Below are 14,826 nucleotides of genomic sequence, written 5' to 3' on the forward strand. Positions count from 1 at the left end.
TTAGTGTGATTAAGTTCCACATTGGTTTGACCTGTTAGCTGCCCCCATCCAATCACACAGCCTCCTACAAATCTGGCTTTGCGATACCTGTTTCTGCGTTTTGCCTAAGGAAGGGCTGCCTGAAGGATAGTTCCCGGGACTGCTGGGCCGAGGCTTTGCTTCGGCTGTGATATCAGTCTCTGATGTGCCTGTGAACGGATGCAGTGCCTGTGAGCTGCTTGTGACTCCTCTGAGTAGCTATGTCTGCATCCTATGGTGGGTCCAGGCCTGCAGGCTTGCTTTCAGTGGGCTTATTGGGTCTTGTTGGGTCCTGAGAACTTCAGACCTTCTATCCTTAGATCTTTCCTTGGAAAACTCCGGAAACAGGTTCTCCGGCCTTTTTGTTGTTGTCGTTTTCCTAACAGTACTTCAAAGTGAATTTGGGCATTTTATATCATCTAAGCACTTGCCAGCACCATGTGAGTGATAGACTGTACTTCTTTTGTGAATGTTGGGCCAAAATTGATGACCCAGCGATGGCTCATGAGCTGTAGTTTGGAAAACATCGGTCTCAATACTGATTTATTTAATCATTTCAAGAATTTTTGGGAGCCATGAGATGCTGAAATTCTGGTCTGTTTGAGCTATTTCTAGAATCCCGAATTCTCCCACTGTTGCTCAGCAAACAGGAGCATGCTCTAACTCCACAGCTGTGGTAAAACTGACCTGTGGGAGCACTGAGCAGTGTCTCCCGCCAGCTCTCTGCAAACGTGTGACACTCCTGTGGCGGCCCGGCACGTCTGCTGAGAAATGTCCGTTTCCTGTGAGGTGACTAAAGCGGTGCTTTAAGTTCTACAACTCTTCTCTTGGCAGGGTGTGCTGATCTCCAAGCCCTGGACACGATGCAGCCCATGGAGAGGAAGAGACAGGGCTACATTCACGAGCTCATCCAGACGGAAGAGCGCTATGTGGATGATCTGCAGCTGGTTGTTGAGGTGAGGGCTGTCGCTGGCTCCAGCAGGAGACGGAGGTTGGCCGTCCCTGCCACTCTCACTTGGAAGCACTGTGAGCCATCTTTATTGCAGGGCTGGGTCAGAAGCCCAGGACCTCTCACATGCCACACACCTGTGTTACCATTGAGCTGTGTCCTCTGTCTGGGCATCACTTCCATGTGACCCCCAGACAGTGACGGGACCTCCTGTAGCTGTTAGCTGCCCCTGTTCGCTGATAAGGCAGAAGACTAAGGTCCTAATGCAGGCACAGGCTCTTCCCCAGCTGAGTCCGCTCAGTGTAGAGCAGGGAGAAGGGCACCGGGGTATGTCCTAGGTGGATGTTTGAAGGAGAAGGGCATGGAGAGGGTGTGAAGGCCTCCATGGGCTTGGTCCAGTTCTTGCCTAACTGTATTTACAATGCCATTTGGAAACCTGACGTTTCCCTTGGCTTTGCTACCTCTAGCTAATGTTTATGTCAGCTTAGGAAACCAAACGGGAGCAACCTGTAAAAGTTTCCCAAGTCATGTATATACTGTGTGTACCTGTACACATGGCCAGTGGCATCTAAGCTGATGACAGCGTCCTCTTGAGAGGCACACTTGACAGTGGCTTGTGTCTGAAAGCACAAAAGGCGACTCTGCTTCTACACTGCTTCTACTCTGCTTCTACTCTGCTTCTGCTTCCATGGCTTTCAGTTGCCAGGAAACGTACCAAGGTACATACCTGCTGTGACCTGGCGAGCAGAGTGGAGCAGGGGATGCATCTTTCTGCATCTGCCCCAGTGGGGCCTGCCCTCAGCCAGCTGCAGCACCTCCTGCACACATATACTGCCCTCACTCCTGCACTGGGAATGCCTGTTTTCCTCACACCTGTGAGCACTATATATATATATATATATATATATATATATATATATATATATATATACACACACACACACATACATACATATACATATATGTATACATACATATTCCACTGTTTGGTTGGTTGGTTGGTTGGTTGGTTGGTTGGTTGGTTGGTTTTGAGACAGGGTCTCATGTAGCCCAAGCTGGCCTTGAACTTGTTATATAATTAAAGATGACCTTAAACAGCTGATCCTCTTGCCTCCATCTTCCAAGCACTGGGGTTACAAGCATGTGCCATCATACCCAGTTTATGTGGTGTTGGGGACTGAACCCCAGACTTCATGCCTGCTAGGCAGGCATCTACCAACTGAGTTAAATCCTTCGCCCTATCTGTCTGTCCTTCATTCTTCATTCCCAAACTTAGCCTGGCCCTGGTCAGCCTTTGAATTGAGTGATTAGATGCATTTTTCTCTTACTTCCCTATACCAGTACAGATGGCCTAGAAGAAAAGCCCATGATCCCAACCAACCTCCTAGGAATGTCAGTGCTGCTGCCAGGCACAGTCCAGGGGGACTGCAAATGGCTGTGGGGTCCCAAGTACTCACCCAGAATATAAGCAGACATGGGGTGCTTGCCTACTCCAGCTGGGCACCTCAGGAATGTCCATTCGGCCCTCCTCACCCAGTATTCTAAGAAGCTGTCAGGGATCTAGGGTGGAAGCACTATGCCAAAATGACTTTCTCGTGGACGTTTCTAAAGACTACCATCTTTTTCCCTCTGCCTTCCTCCCTGAGCCTGCTCCCGAGGCTTCTGCATAGATAAGCAACTCAGCAGTGAATTAAGAACAGAGGCCTTGCCTCCCCTTCAGAGGCAGCCCAGGAGCAGGAGGACAATGTTTGCAGGGTTGTTGTAGGTGTCCCCCGTGTTGTGTGGAGCTCAGACATCACCCCAGGTTACAGCATTTCTACTGACAGCTGTGGCCCACGTTAACACACAAACATTCCATAAGGTTCTATGGCAGAGACCACAGGTAGCCAAGGAGTTCCTGTCTTTCTTTTGCACAGTCATCCTGTTGGAGAAAGACCAAAAGAGGGACAGTAATCTAATCAAGCCCAGAGAATAGGTCCGGCCCCAACCAGGAAGGGCTCACCAGGTATGGTCAGACCACCATTGAGTCTGCGCTGCCAGGAGGAGGAAGAAGTGTGGCTGTATAGAGGGGGCTAGGGACCTACGAGTTACACTGCAGTGTCAGGGCCTGTGGTGAGGTCTCAAGGCCTGTGAGCCTCAGGGGGCTGCACCTCATCCCCTGGCGAGTGTGCAGCTTGTGTATGGTATAAAAGAGAGCCTTGTATTCACGGACCTTGGGCAAATCACTCTGTGAGCTGCGGCTTCTTCATAAGCCAATGAGCGATGCCAGGAGCTGAGTCGCTTCACCTGTGCTATCCATGCAGTTAAGCGGGAACCCCGTATACACGTGTATGCTTGTGGAATTCAGGTGGAGAGTATTTCTGCTGCCGGCTTCTGCTGGGCACATCTGCTCAGGGTCATTATGGGGTGGCAGAAGGCAGCACTGTTTTCCAGCAAACTCAGAGGGTCCCAAGAATTCCAAAATGCTCAGCTCCACAGCAGTCACTCTGTCTGTTCTGTGGGTTCCACTGTGCAGGGCTCTGTGCCCAGCGCTGCTTGGTCCCCTCGGCAAGCCTAAGAAGGAGGCAGGAGATTCAGCCCTAAAAAAATCAGCCTTAATAGAATTCTAACTAGGAAAAGTAGGGAAGTTGTGCAGTTTCAAATCTAATAGTGAGCCAGCATGGCTCAGCCGGTCAAAGCTTTTGTCCTGGAGTTCAGTCCCTGGGGTCTGTAATATCTGTAATATCCTTTGGGTGGCGGACACAGGAGAATAGCTCAGAAGCTTGAAGGCAGGTGCACTGCTCAGTGAGATCCTTTCACCTCGAAAACGTGGAAGGAGCAAACCCACCCACAAAAGCCGCCCTCTACACTGTGACATACACGCCCCTCCGGCTCCATCTTAGTTTCTGCCTCTTCTCCCTCACATGCACACATGCGCAGTAACGACAAGTAGCCCTTTAAAAATCTCCAGCCGTAAACCTGCTGCTTTGAAGTGCCGCTGTCTTGCTGTTTGGGTGCAGGAAGTCACAGGTGGCTGAGTACCCACACTCCGGCTAAGCTAGGTCTATGTTTTGAACTCAGGTTTTCCAGAAACGGATGGCAGAGTCGGGCTCCCTCACTGAAGCAGAAATGGCCTTGATCTTTGTGAACTGGAAGGAGCTCATCATGTCCAACACGAAGCTGTTGAAGTGAGTTGTGGGTGTCACGTGCCGGTGTCATGTGCCGTCATCCCCGGAGCCCTTCAGGGACCGTCCAGCAAGGGAACTCTCAGCTCTGTTCTGCCCCTGTACGCCTTGCAGTCCAGTAGCCTTTGCTGAGATGCCCGGTAACTTAAACACGTAATTGTTGAGAAAAGTAAAGAAGTATCTTGCCAAACTACTTTGATTGAACAGGGAAAGCTGCCAGTGAGCGATCCCAAGCTGGTACAGCACGGGCTCGGCAGGAGGGGAGGGACAGGCAGAAGAGGGCTGTAGCCACAGCCAGGTGACTGCACAGGGCTCATGTGCTGTTCCCGCCCTAGAGAGCTTTCTGTCCTTATACAGTGTTGCAGGCCAGCTGGCCAGTTTAACCCTGCCCGCATCCCTGCCCTGCCAGGGCCACAGCCACCATGAAGACACCGGTCCTCTCCAACCCCTAGCCACTGTGGTCCCCTTCTTGGAAATTTCTTTCTCATGGATTTAAATGAGGAAAAACAGATTTTATCTTTCAAAAGGAACTTTGTCAAAAAAAACTGAGGTGAATTGAAGACTCTCCCAAAGGCCTAGAAAGCACCCTGATGTATAGACCTCATTGCCTTTTTCTTCTTTGCTAATGTTTCCATCACACTGGCTCAGCCAACAGAGCTTTAGGCCACACTTCTGCCCCTTCCTACCAGCCATTTATTCCCAGGGTCCAAGGTTCCTAGGTCATGTGCTGGGTGCCATTGTTTTTGATCTCCGTAGCTTTCGCCCTTTAATTGCCAAGGAAGGACATTTGTGGAGAAGAGAGTGACCTGTCAGTTCCTTTCAGGGCCTTGCGGGTACGGAAGAAGACTGGGGGTGAGAAGATGCCAGTTCAGATGATTGGGGACATCCTGGCGGCAGAGTTGTCCCACATGCAGGCCTACATCCGGTTCTGCAGCTGTCAGCTGAATGGGGCAACCCTGTTACAGCAGAAGACAGATGAGGACACGGACTTCAAGGAATTTTTAAAGGTATGCCCAGCCTGGGACATCTGGATGTCTGTGCTGCGGGCAGTACAGGCCTCCTCAGCCTGGAGGCAGCGGCACGCCTCCCGCTGTGGCATCGCAGCAGCCGACAGGAGTGTCCGGTCAGTTTCCAAAGGAGGCACAAACATGGTGAGCAGCTTCCTGAGTGTGACGGTGTCCCAGGTAGAGCTTATTTCCCTTGGCACTACAACTATGATTTGTGCACCCTGGATAAGTAGGTGCTGTTTTGTTTTGTTAACAACCATATGTATCAACTGCTTTGTTTTTCCAAAGAAACTTCCATAACGCCACATCTTTTTTAGTTATTTGTGTGTATGGGTGTTTGCATGTGCCTACGTCTATGTCTGTGAACCACGTGCATGCCTGGCACCTGTGCAGGTCAGAAAAGAACATTGGATTCCCTGGGACTGGAGTTACAGGTGGTTGTGAGCCCCCATATGGGTACTGGAAACCAAATGCAGGTCCTCTGCAAGAGCAGCCAGTGCTCGTAACGGCTGAGCCAGCTCTCCAGCCACCTGTAATATCACTTCTTAATTTTGCAAATTATGTTTGTTTAATAACCATCTTATTCCAGAAGAAAAAGAGCTTGCTTTACGTTATTGTTGGCCTTGCTCATTCTAGACAAGAATCCTTCCTCTGAGCTACAACCCTAGCCCCCAAATATGACTTCTCAATAGAAATAAAAAAAGCATGGAGATACCTTCATAGCAAAGTAGGTGGGTGCATGTCTATCAAAAAACCAAAAGGAGGACAGTCTTCCTGTCTGTGACTGGAGTACATGATTTCGCAGTCACTTACTGCGGTCGCTTACAGCACTTACAAAGGTGCTCACCCCAGAGTGCCAGTGACCGTCTTCAGCTGCTGCGCCATGTCCTTACAGTCTGATGGAGGAGACACGAAAGCATGATGCACCCTGTATGACCTGGTGCCCAGAGGAGCCACAGAGAGGAGGGAGGGTGTCCCAGGGGAAAGTAGCCACAGAGAAGCATGGACTGGGACTTAAGAAGTTAATGTTAACATTTCTGTGTTTCTCTGCCATTTGAGATTCCTCTGTGGAGAATTCTCTGTTTAGCCCTGTACCCCATTTTCAATTGGATTATTTGTTTTGTGGGTATTTACTTTCTTGAACTCTTTATATATTTTGGATATTAGCCCTTTTTCAGATGTGGGGTCGGTAAAGAAATTTTCCCAGTCTGTAGGCTGTCGTTTTGTTCTGATGACAGTGTCCTTTGCCTTACAGAAGCTTTTATTAATTGTTGATCTTAGAGCCTGAGCTGTTGGTGTTCTGTTCAGGAACTTGTCTCCTGTGCCAATGAGTTCAAGGCTTTCTCTTCTAATAAATTTAGTATATCTGGTTTTATGTTAAGGTCCTTGATCCACTTGGACTTGAGTTTTGTGCTGGGTAATAAATATGGCTCTATTTGCATTTTTCTACATGTAGACATCCGGTTAGACCAGCACCAGTTGTTGAAGATGATATCTTTTTTCCGTTGTATGGTTCTGATTTCTTTGTCAAAAATCAAATGTCTGTAGATATGTGGATTTATTTCTGGGTCCTCAGTTGATCCACCAGTCTGTTTCTATGCCAGTACCATGCAGTTTTTATTACTGTTGCGCTGTAGAACAGCTTGAGATCAGAGATGGAGATACCTCCAGAATTTTTTTTATTGTACCTAGGCCCCCTACACATATGTACACTGACAGCTTGGTCTTCTTCCCTAGTGAGAGGAATGGGGCCTGTCCCTGACAAGGACTCTCTTACATTCTTTTTTATCATTTCCACCTGGGGGGGGGCTGCCTTGCCTGGCCACCATGGTAGAGGATGTTCAATCCTGATATGACTTGATATGCTGGGATGGGTGGGGGTGGGGGTCTCCCCTTTTCTGAGGGGAAGGGGAAGAGGGAAAGAGGGTGGGACCAGGCAGAGAAGAATGAGGGGCTATGACTGGGATGTAAAGTGAATGAATGAATAAATGAATGAGATTAATGTTGAATCAGGCATGTAAAAAAGGGCAGTGGAGACAGTGCTGGCAAAGGTTCATACATTCATTACCTCAGTTGGCAGTTGTGGTTGTTTCTGATGAAGCAAGAATGGTAGACATGCTGAAATGAAGGAAATCAAGAGCTGTCAGCAGACAGATGAAGTGAGGACTCCTGGGTAGGAGTGTGGGTAGGTGAGTGGGTACATTATGGAGATAGAAAATGTAGCTCAATGTAACCTCATGTGGGGTTACGTTGAGACTGAGGCAGGTACCTTTGGAACATCTAATGCGAAGTGTAATGATAGAACTCCAGAGGATGACTGGTTACAGATGCTGAGCCTCAATTTTTTGAACCTGGGGCAGCAGCTACATTGAGAGAAAATGGAGGGGAAAGATGTGCTGAAGATGGGAGCCAGTGGGCTGGGGCTGGGGTGGGATGGCCAGGGGTGAGCAGTTCTAGAAGCAAAGGAAGAATGAACTGCACAACACATGAGAAAGCTAAGCCGGGTGGGGCTGGGCTCATGAGCTGAGGGATTTCAGATCCTGTTGTTCTGTCTGAAATCTGGACGGTGGTCCCAGCAGGAGTTCTGGCCAGTGTTTCTGTTGTTTTCTCACAGGCTCCTCTCTTTTGCAGAAGTTGGCCTCAGACCCACGGTGCAAGGGCATGCCCCTGTCCAGCTTCCTGCTGAAGCCCATGCAGAGGATCACTCGCTACCCCCTGCTCATCCGAAGTGTGAGTCCTCGGGTGGTCTGACTCAGGAAAAGGATCCACCTGGCTGGCCAGAGTCAGACAGCCAGCGATCCCTCTGCCCTGCCCCAGGCTCCTATGTGTGTAAAGGCTAATGTCTTGAAGTGGGAAATAAAAGCAGGATCTGATGTCATCCCCCTCCACGGGAGCTGCCCTGGCATTCCATGGTCACTGTGTTTGTAGGGCAGGAGGGTAAAGGCGTCTAGCTGAGGAGCCATCAACCCAGAGAGAACACCATCAGCAGAACTGTGGGCTCTAACCTTTCTTCTAAAGAGAATACAGGTTTTAGCAAGCACCATAGTGAATTTTCTGCCAGCTTGGACTTCAGGGACCCTAACTCAAAAAGCCAAAACCACGCAAACAAAAAGCATGACTTCAGTTGCTGGGGAGATCTGAGAAGGCACCTGGTGGCCTGTTATCAGGACTCAGTCAGACCCCCTACCCTTCTGTCACCCCTTGTTTGTGTAGCTAGCAGCCCCTGTTCCCCCAAGGATGGTGGGACTCTGTGCTTCCCAGGGCAGACGCCATTACCTTTCCTCTCACTGGGGTTTCGCCTAAGGCCACACTCAAGTAAGCAGCAGGACAGGGCTAACAGAGTCCGTGGACGACTGGTGGGCAGGCTAAGGGCACAGTGTGACCCACCTGCCAATGTCTTCTGCTCCAGATCCTGGAGAACACTCCGCAGAATCACGTGGACCACTCCTCCCTGAAACTGGCCCTGGAACGAGCTGAGGAGCTGTGCTCTCAGGTGAACGAGGGGGTTCGCGAGAAGGAAAATTCAGACCGGCTGGAATGGATCCAGACGCATGTGCAGTGCGAAGGCTTGGCTGAGGTGAGGCTGTGAGCTGAGCTGGCTGTACCACCCTCGCCTAGCCTGGACAGGCCACACTCCACTGACGGTTTGGGTTCACCGTCCAGCCCTGCAGGACACCGCTTGGGTCGCCTTCCTGCCTTGGGCAGGGGTGCATTGGGGGTTTTGTTGTAAGCAGAAATCAGTAGACTCAACTACTGATTTTCCACAGGGTCAGTGAGAGTTCTAAAAAATGATAAATGGGAAGGTTTTTATTTGCGTGTGTTCTGGAAAGGTAATTCTGTGTCACCATGTAGAAGATGTTAACACAGCACCCTCAGGTGCGGGGCACTGGGGTCATTTGTGTTCACTTACAAAGTGCATTTTTTTTCCTCTAAGCAACTTATTTTCAACTCCCTCACCAACTGCCTGGGTCCCCGGAAGCTCCTGCACAGCGGGAAATTATATAAGACCAAGAGCAATAAGGAACTGCACGGGTTCCTCTTCAACGACTTCCTGCTGCTCACCTACATGGTCAGGCAGTTCACCGCTTCCTCTGGCTCTGAGAAGCTCTTCAGCTCCAAGTCCAGTGCTCAGTTCAAAATGTATAAAACGGTGAGTCCACCGTCTGCCGCCGATGGGACCTCCGTCTGAGCACACCCTCCCACTGGTCCTGCCCTGTTCCCGGGGCCTCCTCCCCTGCTTCAGGTGGCTTGTGTGTCCTTTGCCACTTCCTAAGGGAAGGAGCCCTGTGCGCCAAAGCTCAGCTGCCTGCTACTGTGACAGCAGGAGCCAGCCCCTGAGTGTGGCTTCCTCCTGGCAAACATGACATCACGCCACAGCCAGCATCCATGTCTCTGTGACCAGGGACACCAAGCCAGGTGTCAGATCAGCAGCCCAGGCACTTGTCCCCAGATCCGTGACACTCACTTAGTCCTGGGTATTTGTCAAACAGTCTTGCTTTTCTTCCTGGTTATAGACCTTGGGCACCAGGCCGCTTTCTGATTCTCCACAAGGCTTTTCAGAACTTTTAAAAGAGCTCTCTGGACACAGGTGGGTGGGTGGACTGCTGGAACCCATCTCACAGCCAGTATTTTGGCCCTAATTCTTTCAGCCCATTTTCCTGAATGAAGTGTTGGTGAAACTTCCCACCGACCCTTCCAGCGATGAGCCTGTCTTCCACATTTCCCACATTGATCGGGTGTACACCCTCCGAACAGACAACATTAACGAGAGGTCAGTCCTGATCATGTGACCTATCCTGAACTCTAGGAGGAAGCACGGCCATGTCCCAGTGCCATAAGTCATCTTCACTCACGATCAAGCCCTACTAACGCTAACCCCAGCCTCTCCAGCCCACAGTAGCCCGGTGTGGATACACTAGTCACACAGCTGCCTAGTAACAGGTGCCTTCTCCGCAAATGGCAGGTCATGCTGCCGTCCCCACTAACCGCAGATCTGCACCCTGTAGACTTGCACTTGACCCTCCCTACCACATGCCCGCCAGCCATGCTTCCCTTCCGGGGAGCTCCCGGGGCAGGTGCCTCTGACAAGCCCAGGGAACACTGCTGCTCTGCACAGTTCTCCAGCCAGCAGCCAGCATGTCAGGTTGCCACCAGTGTGGCTGTGTCTCCCAGCTCTGAGCTCCCAGGCCCTCACTGGGGCCTCATGTTGTTGAGAGCTGTTTTTAGGAAGTCTCTGCTCCTCTTTAATTAGCAGTCCAGTCTGCCACCTGGGCTAAGATTAGGTGTATGACTGGAAACCTGCTAAGCAAGCTGGAAGCCAAGGTTAGCAAAGGAGAGAAGGTGTGGGGCTGGGGAATATGCTTGAGCCCAGGAGCTGCCCGGCAGTCCTCAGGCCACCCTTCTGCTTCCTCTCCAGGACAGCCTGGGTCCAGAAGATCAAGGCTGCCTCGGAGCAGTACATTGACACTGAGAAGAAGAAGCGGGAAAAGGCTTATCAAGGTAACTGCGGGTGCCCCTGTGGGTAGGAACCAGCTGCCAGGGGGTATGGGCAGACTGGAGCCATGTCCTAGAACACCAGCTGCTCCCCCAGTGCGGCCCGGGAGATGGATTCAGGTCACAGCGGAAGGGCCTGGACACCTCCCCTGCCCATGGCAGCCGTGCCAGCCTGCCCTGAGCTCTCACATGCTATGGGACAGATGCAGGCCCTGCCTTCTCTCTGCAGCCAGTCCTGCCCCTACTCCTTCCTCCACTCTAATGGCTAACCTCACTCTACGGGGCATGTCTTGTCGCTCCTGGCTCCATTTGCTGGGAATGCTCCATTTGCTGCCCCTCTCCTCTCAGCCTGTGCCTCCCCCCCTGTCTCATTCAGCACCGAGTAAAGTTCACCCACATCTTTCCCCCATTGCTGTGTAAATGACACTTTTAGGAACACTAGTAACCTACCCATTGCTTGTTCTAGCTTCCTCTACTCACTCACACACACACACACACACACACACACACCCTTTTCCCCACCCTCCTGGACTGCCCCATATCCTGAGGCTCCTCCACACAGCTCCATCCAAGTTCTCAGCTCTCTTTGCTCCTGTCTTCCTGGAGTCTACCCTCCTCTGAGCATTGTACCCCTCAGACAACCCTCCCATGGAACATGCATTCTGCCAGGCTCAATGATGGGTTAGGGTTACCCTCTGCAATCCCAACATTCCAGACAAGCCCTGTCCAACAGCTCTATTGCCCTCCTGGGGCCTGTATCCTCTGCAGAGGCTCCATTTGGCCTCAGATAGATTTTCTTAATCCCAAACTCGGGCTCATCCCCAACGTTTCTTCTCGCTTAGCCTGTTTCCCACCATTTCTCCCATTGCTGTGTCACAGTGCACTACCAGGCCTTCCCCCCTTAGGAAGTACTCTTCCCATTCTTCAAGGCCCAAGTAGAACCCTGCCTCCTCCATGCACCTACAGCAGCCCTGCTGCGTTAAATCTGCACTGTTCTCCAGACTTCACGTCTGTTCTCTGAAGTCACCACTGACTCCTGGGGAGCCTGTACGTGTCCCACTGTGTCCTCTGTTCATGGGACAGATCACCAGCCCAGTGTCCTAAAGGACCCTTGGAAAGCATCCTTAGTCCCCAACCTCCATGCGAATTCCGAGCTCCATCTTCCATCTCCCCTCAACCTCTTTGCCCAGAGTAGGCCTGCCCTCCCCCTCCTGCTCTCCCAGCCCCTCCCAAACCTCCCTCCTTTCAGTGCTACCACTTAGCTTCCCACTGCTGAAGCCAAAGCCTTTTATGTGTTTTTATTCAGGTTCCCCTTGTTTTGTTCTGTGCTCCTGAAGGTATGTGTAAATCACCTTTTCCTAAATGAATACTATTTTAAAAGCTTGCTGTTGAAAAATCAATGATTGAATCATTTCACAAAACATTCAATGATCTCCTAATTTGTCAAAAATCAAAGTTTCTCCTGAGTTTCTCGCTGTCTGTGTATGTTGTTCTACATTCTCGGTGGGTACCGTCCCTTCAGACACAATCATTTGCTGTGTGCCAGGCCCTGTGATGTACATAACGGGCCTACAGAGGTAGGACGGCCAGGCTGTACCTTCAGAGAGCAAGGGTCTGACCCATGGTAGAGACATAGGGACACTAGGGAGCATCCCAGTATTTATAGACCAAGCTACACCCCACTGAGGCTGAGGTCAGCCAGCCTAGGATACCTAGCAATACCTTGTCTCAAAAGGTGAAGGCTGCACATGCCCGTATACCAAGCATCCTTTCTGTTTCAAGCCTTTTGTATGCTTGGCTGAACCTCATGTTTGCCTGTACTATGAGCACAGGACTCACTCTGTCCACATTAAAATAGCTCAGGAACATTTCTAAGTAGATCAAACCTGAAATGGAACTGCTCACCAAGACAGAACACTTACAGGCAATTGAAATTTTAGGAATAGTACACACTTTGTTATTTGATGTTTACATTTTAACTGAGCCATTTAAAAACTCTGGGCCAGGTGTAATAGCACACACCTTTAATTCTATCACTCTGGAGGCAGAGGCTGTAATTCCAAAGCTAGCCTGGCCTACATAGCAAGACAGGGCTACTTAGGGAGTCTCTGTCTCAAAATGAAAAACAAAAAGGAGATAGCTGGGCATGCCTTTAATCCCAGCACTCTGAAGGCAGAGGCAGTTGGATCTCTGTGAGTTCAAGGTCAGCCTCGTCTACAAAGCGAGTCCAGGACAGCCAAGGCTACAGAAAGAAACCCTGTCTTGAAAAACAAAAACACAAAAAAGAAAGACAAACTCCTGAGTTGAACAGTCAGGTCAATGAGACAGAAAGATTCCAAATTCAAAGCCAGCAGCTTGGGCTAAAATGAGATGCTCTCTTTAAAGCCTGTGAGCTAAGCACATGGTCCTTCCTAAGATCTAGTTTTCCTCATCTGTAAAATGGGAACTACCTTGTAAGGCAATTATGAAATTAAATATAATCTGTGGGGCTGGAGAGATGGCTCAGAGGTTAAGAGCACTGGCTGTTCTTCCAAAGGTCCTGAGTTGAATTCCCAGCAACCACATGGTGGCTCACAACCATCTATAATGAGATCTAATACAGGCAAAATATGTATAATTAATAAATTTTAGATATATATCTGTGTATAGATCCAGTACATGCTGAACATGAAGTAACCAGCAAATATTATTTGCAAGAAGCACTGAAAATAGTATGCATTTTAAATCAATATTACTGTTCATAGGCCTATTTTAGGAGTTACTAAGCCTAGATAAAGCAGTCCTTTTGACACCGTGGCTCCTCCCTGGCAGAGGAGACAGATGGGGTGCAGAATGTCAGGCCCAGCAGGCTGTGGGATGCTCCTCAGTCAAGGCTAGTGGTACAAGGATGGAAGGAGGCTGAGGTGACTGAGATTAGCCTGGGTCTTGAAGCATGAGTGGGATACTATTGGGCAAAGGTAGCCAGAAAGGCATCCCTAGCCTAGGGGAAGAAACAAATGCTGGGCTGCTAACTCAGCAGATATCATTAGTCTAGGGCTAAAGCTCTGGTTGATGACAGTGGGAGCTGGAAGCATGACCACTGGCAGAGCATGGTTAAGGAACACGGTCTCCAGCATCAGAGAAAGATTATGTGAGAACAGACTGAATCCATACAGCATTGCTTCTTCACTGTGGTTTCTGTGTACATTCTCAGATGAGAAGTTAACACGACTCCTTTCCTCTTTTGTAGCCCGTTCTCAGAAGACTGCAGGTATCGGGCGTCTGATGGTACATGTCATTGAAGCAACAGAATTAAAAGCCTGCAAACCAAATGGTAAGTGTTGCTTTTATAGCACCCTGTTCCTTACTGGTACCTCTTTTGAACATGGAATGATGGGTAGTGTTTAAAAGGTAGTTTCTGATAAGAACCCTGATAAGCTGTGTATTGGATCCTAGCTACCCATTCATGGTTTCCCAGTAAGAGCCGGCACCCACCATTTTGATTGCTACTGCATGAAAATACACAAAGCATGCCACACAGGTGCCTGCCCAGGCTAGAAGGGAGCAGTCCTACTCTTAGAATGTGTACTTGTTCCCCAGGATTGTGGAATCATTGGGAACATGGCGCCATACAGCTGCTAGACTCTAAGGGATATGTGCTCCCAGGCAGTGGTGCTTCCTGCCACGGTCTCTGGTGAAGCAGCCCCTGCCCTGGTCGCACTGGGTACTTACCATGCTGCATGTGCCCTTGGGTTGTCTCTGTGCAGGGAAGAGTAATCCTTACTGTGAAATCAGCATGGGCTCCCAAAGCTATACCACCAGGACCCTCCAAGACACACTAAATCCCAAGTGGAACTTCAACTGCCAGTTCTTCATCAAGGATCTTTACCAGGATGTTCTGTGTCTCACTGTGTTTGACAGAGACCAGTTTTCTCCAGATGGTAAGTAGAGGCTGGCATGAAGATCTAAAGGTATTCCCAGTTTTCTGGGCTCTGAGTCTGCACCCAGGGTCCTAAGCTGTGCTTACACCCCATGACACCTGAAGAAATGACAGGCCCATGGCACTCACTTTGGCAGGAGCTGGGTGCTGGGAGGGCATGGCCTCTGAACACAGGTACTGCCTGCATACCTGGGAAACACTGGTGAGTCCTGGATGGTAGAACATTCTCTAGTCAGTAGATTTGAATACCGAGTAGGCAGCTGTTGTGGTACATAT

The 14,826-nt window shown here is 50.0% G+C and overlaps 1 protein-coding gene across 6 annotated transcripts in view; it reads left to right on the plus strand.

Moving 5' to 3' along the window:
* The window catches only part of Itsn2 (intersectin 2), a 114,368-nt gene that overhangs the window by 98,502 nt on the left and 1,040 nt on the right, over window positions 1-14,826 (plus strand). For 5 of the 6 annotated variants that reach the window (XM_060365277.1, XM_060365273.1, XM_060365269.1 and 2 more), the window contains 10 exons: window positions 853-974; window positions 4,028-4,134; window positions 4,955-5,138; window positions 7,770-7,868; window positions 8,548-8,715; window positions 9,073-9,288; window positions 9,788-9,909; window positions 10,555-10,637; window positions 13,861-13,944; window positions 14,378-14,551. In XM_060365277.1, the coding sequence (XP_060221260.1) occupies window positions 853-974; window positions 4,028-4,134; window positions 4,955-5,138; window positions 7,770-7,868; window positions 8,548-8,715; window positions 9,073-9,288; window positions 9,788-9,909; window positions 10,555-10,637; window positions 13,861-13,944; window positions 14,378-14,551 (1,359 nt within the window). Of the gene's footprint in view, window positions 1-852; window positions 975-4,027; window positions 4,135-4,954; window positions 5,139-7,769; window positions 7,869-8,547; window positions 8,716-9,072; window positions 9,289-9,787; window positions 9,910-10,554; window positions 10,638-11,937; window positions 11,969-13,860; window positions 13,945-14,377; window positions 14,552-14,826 lie in introns of those variants that run through there. The other variant, XR_009585029.1, reaches the window with a different exon arrangement.

The sequence above is a fragment of the Meriones unguiculatus genome, chromosome 1 (genome assembly GCF_030254825.1).
Source record: "Meriones unguiculatus strain TT.TT164.6M chromosome 1, Bangor_MerUng_6.1, whole genome shotgun sequence".
Classification (NCBI taxonomy): domain Eukaryota; kingdom Metazoa; phylum Chordata; class Mammalia; order Rodentia; family Muridae; genus Meriones; species Meriones unguiculatus.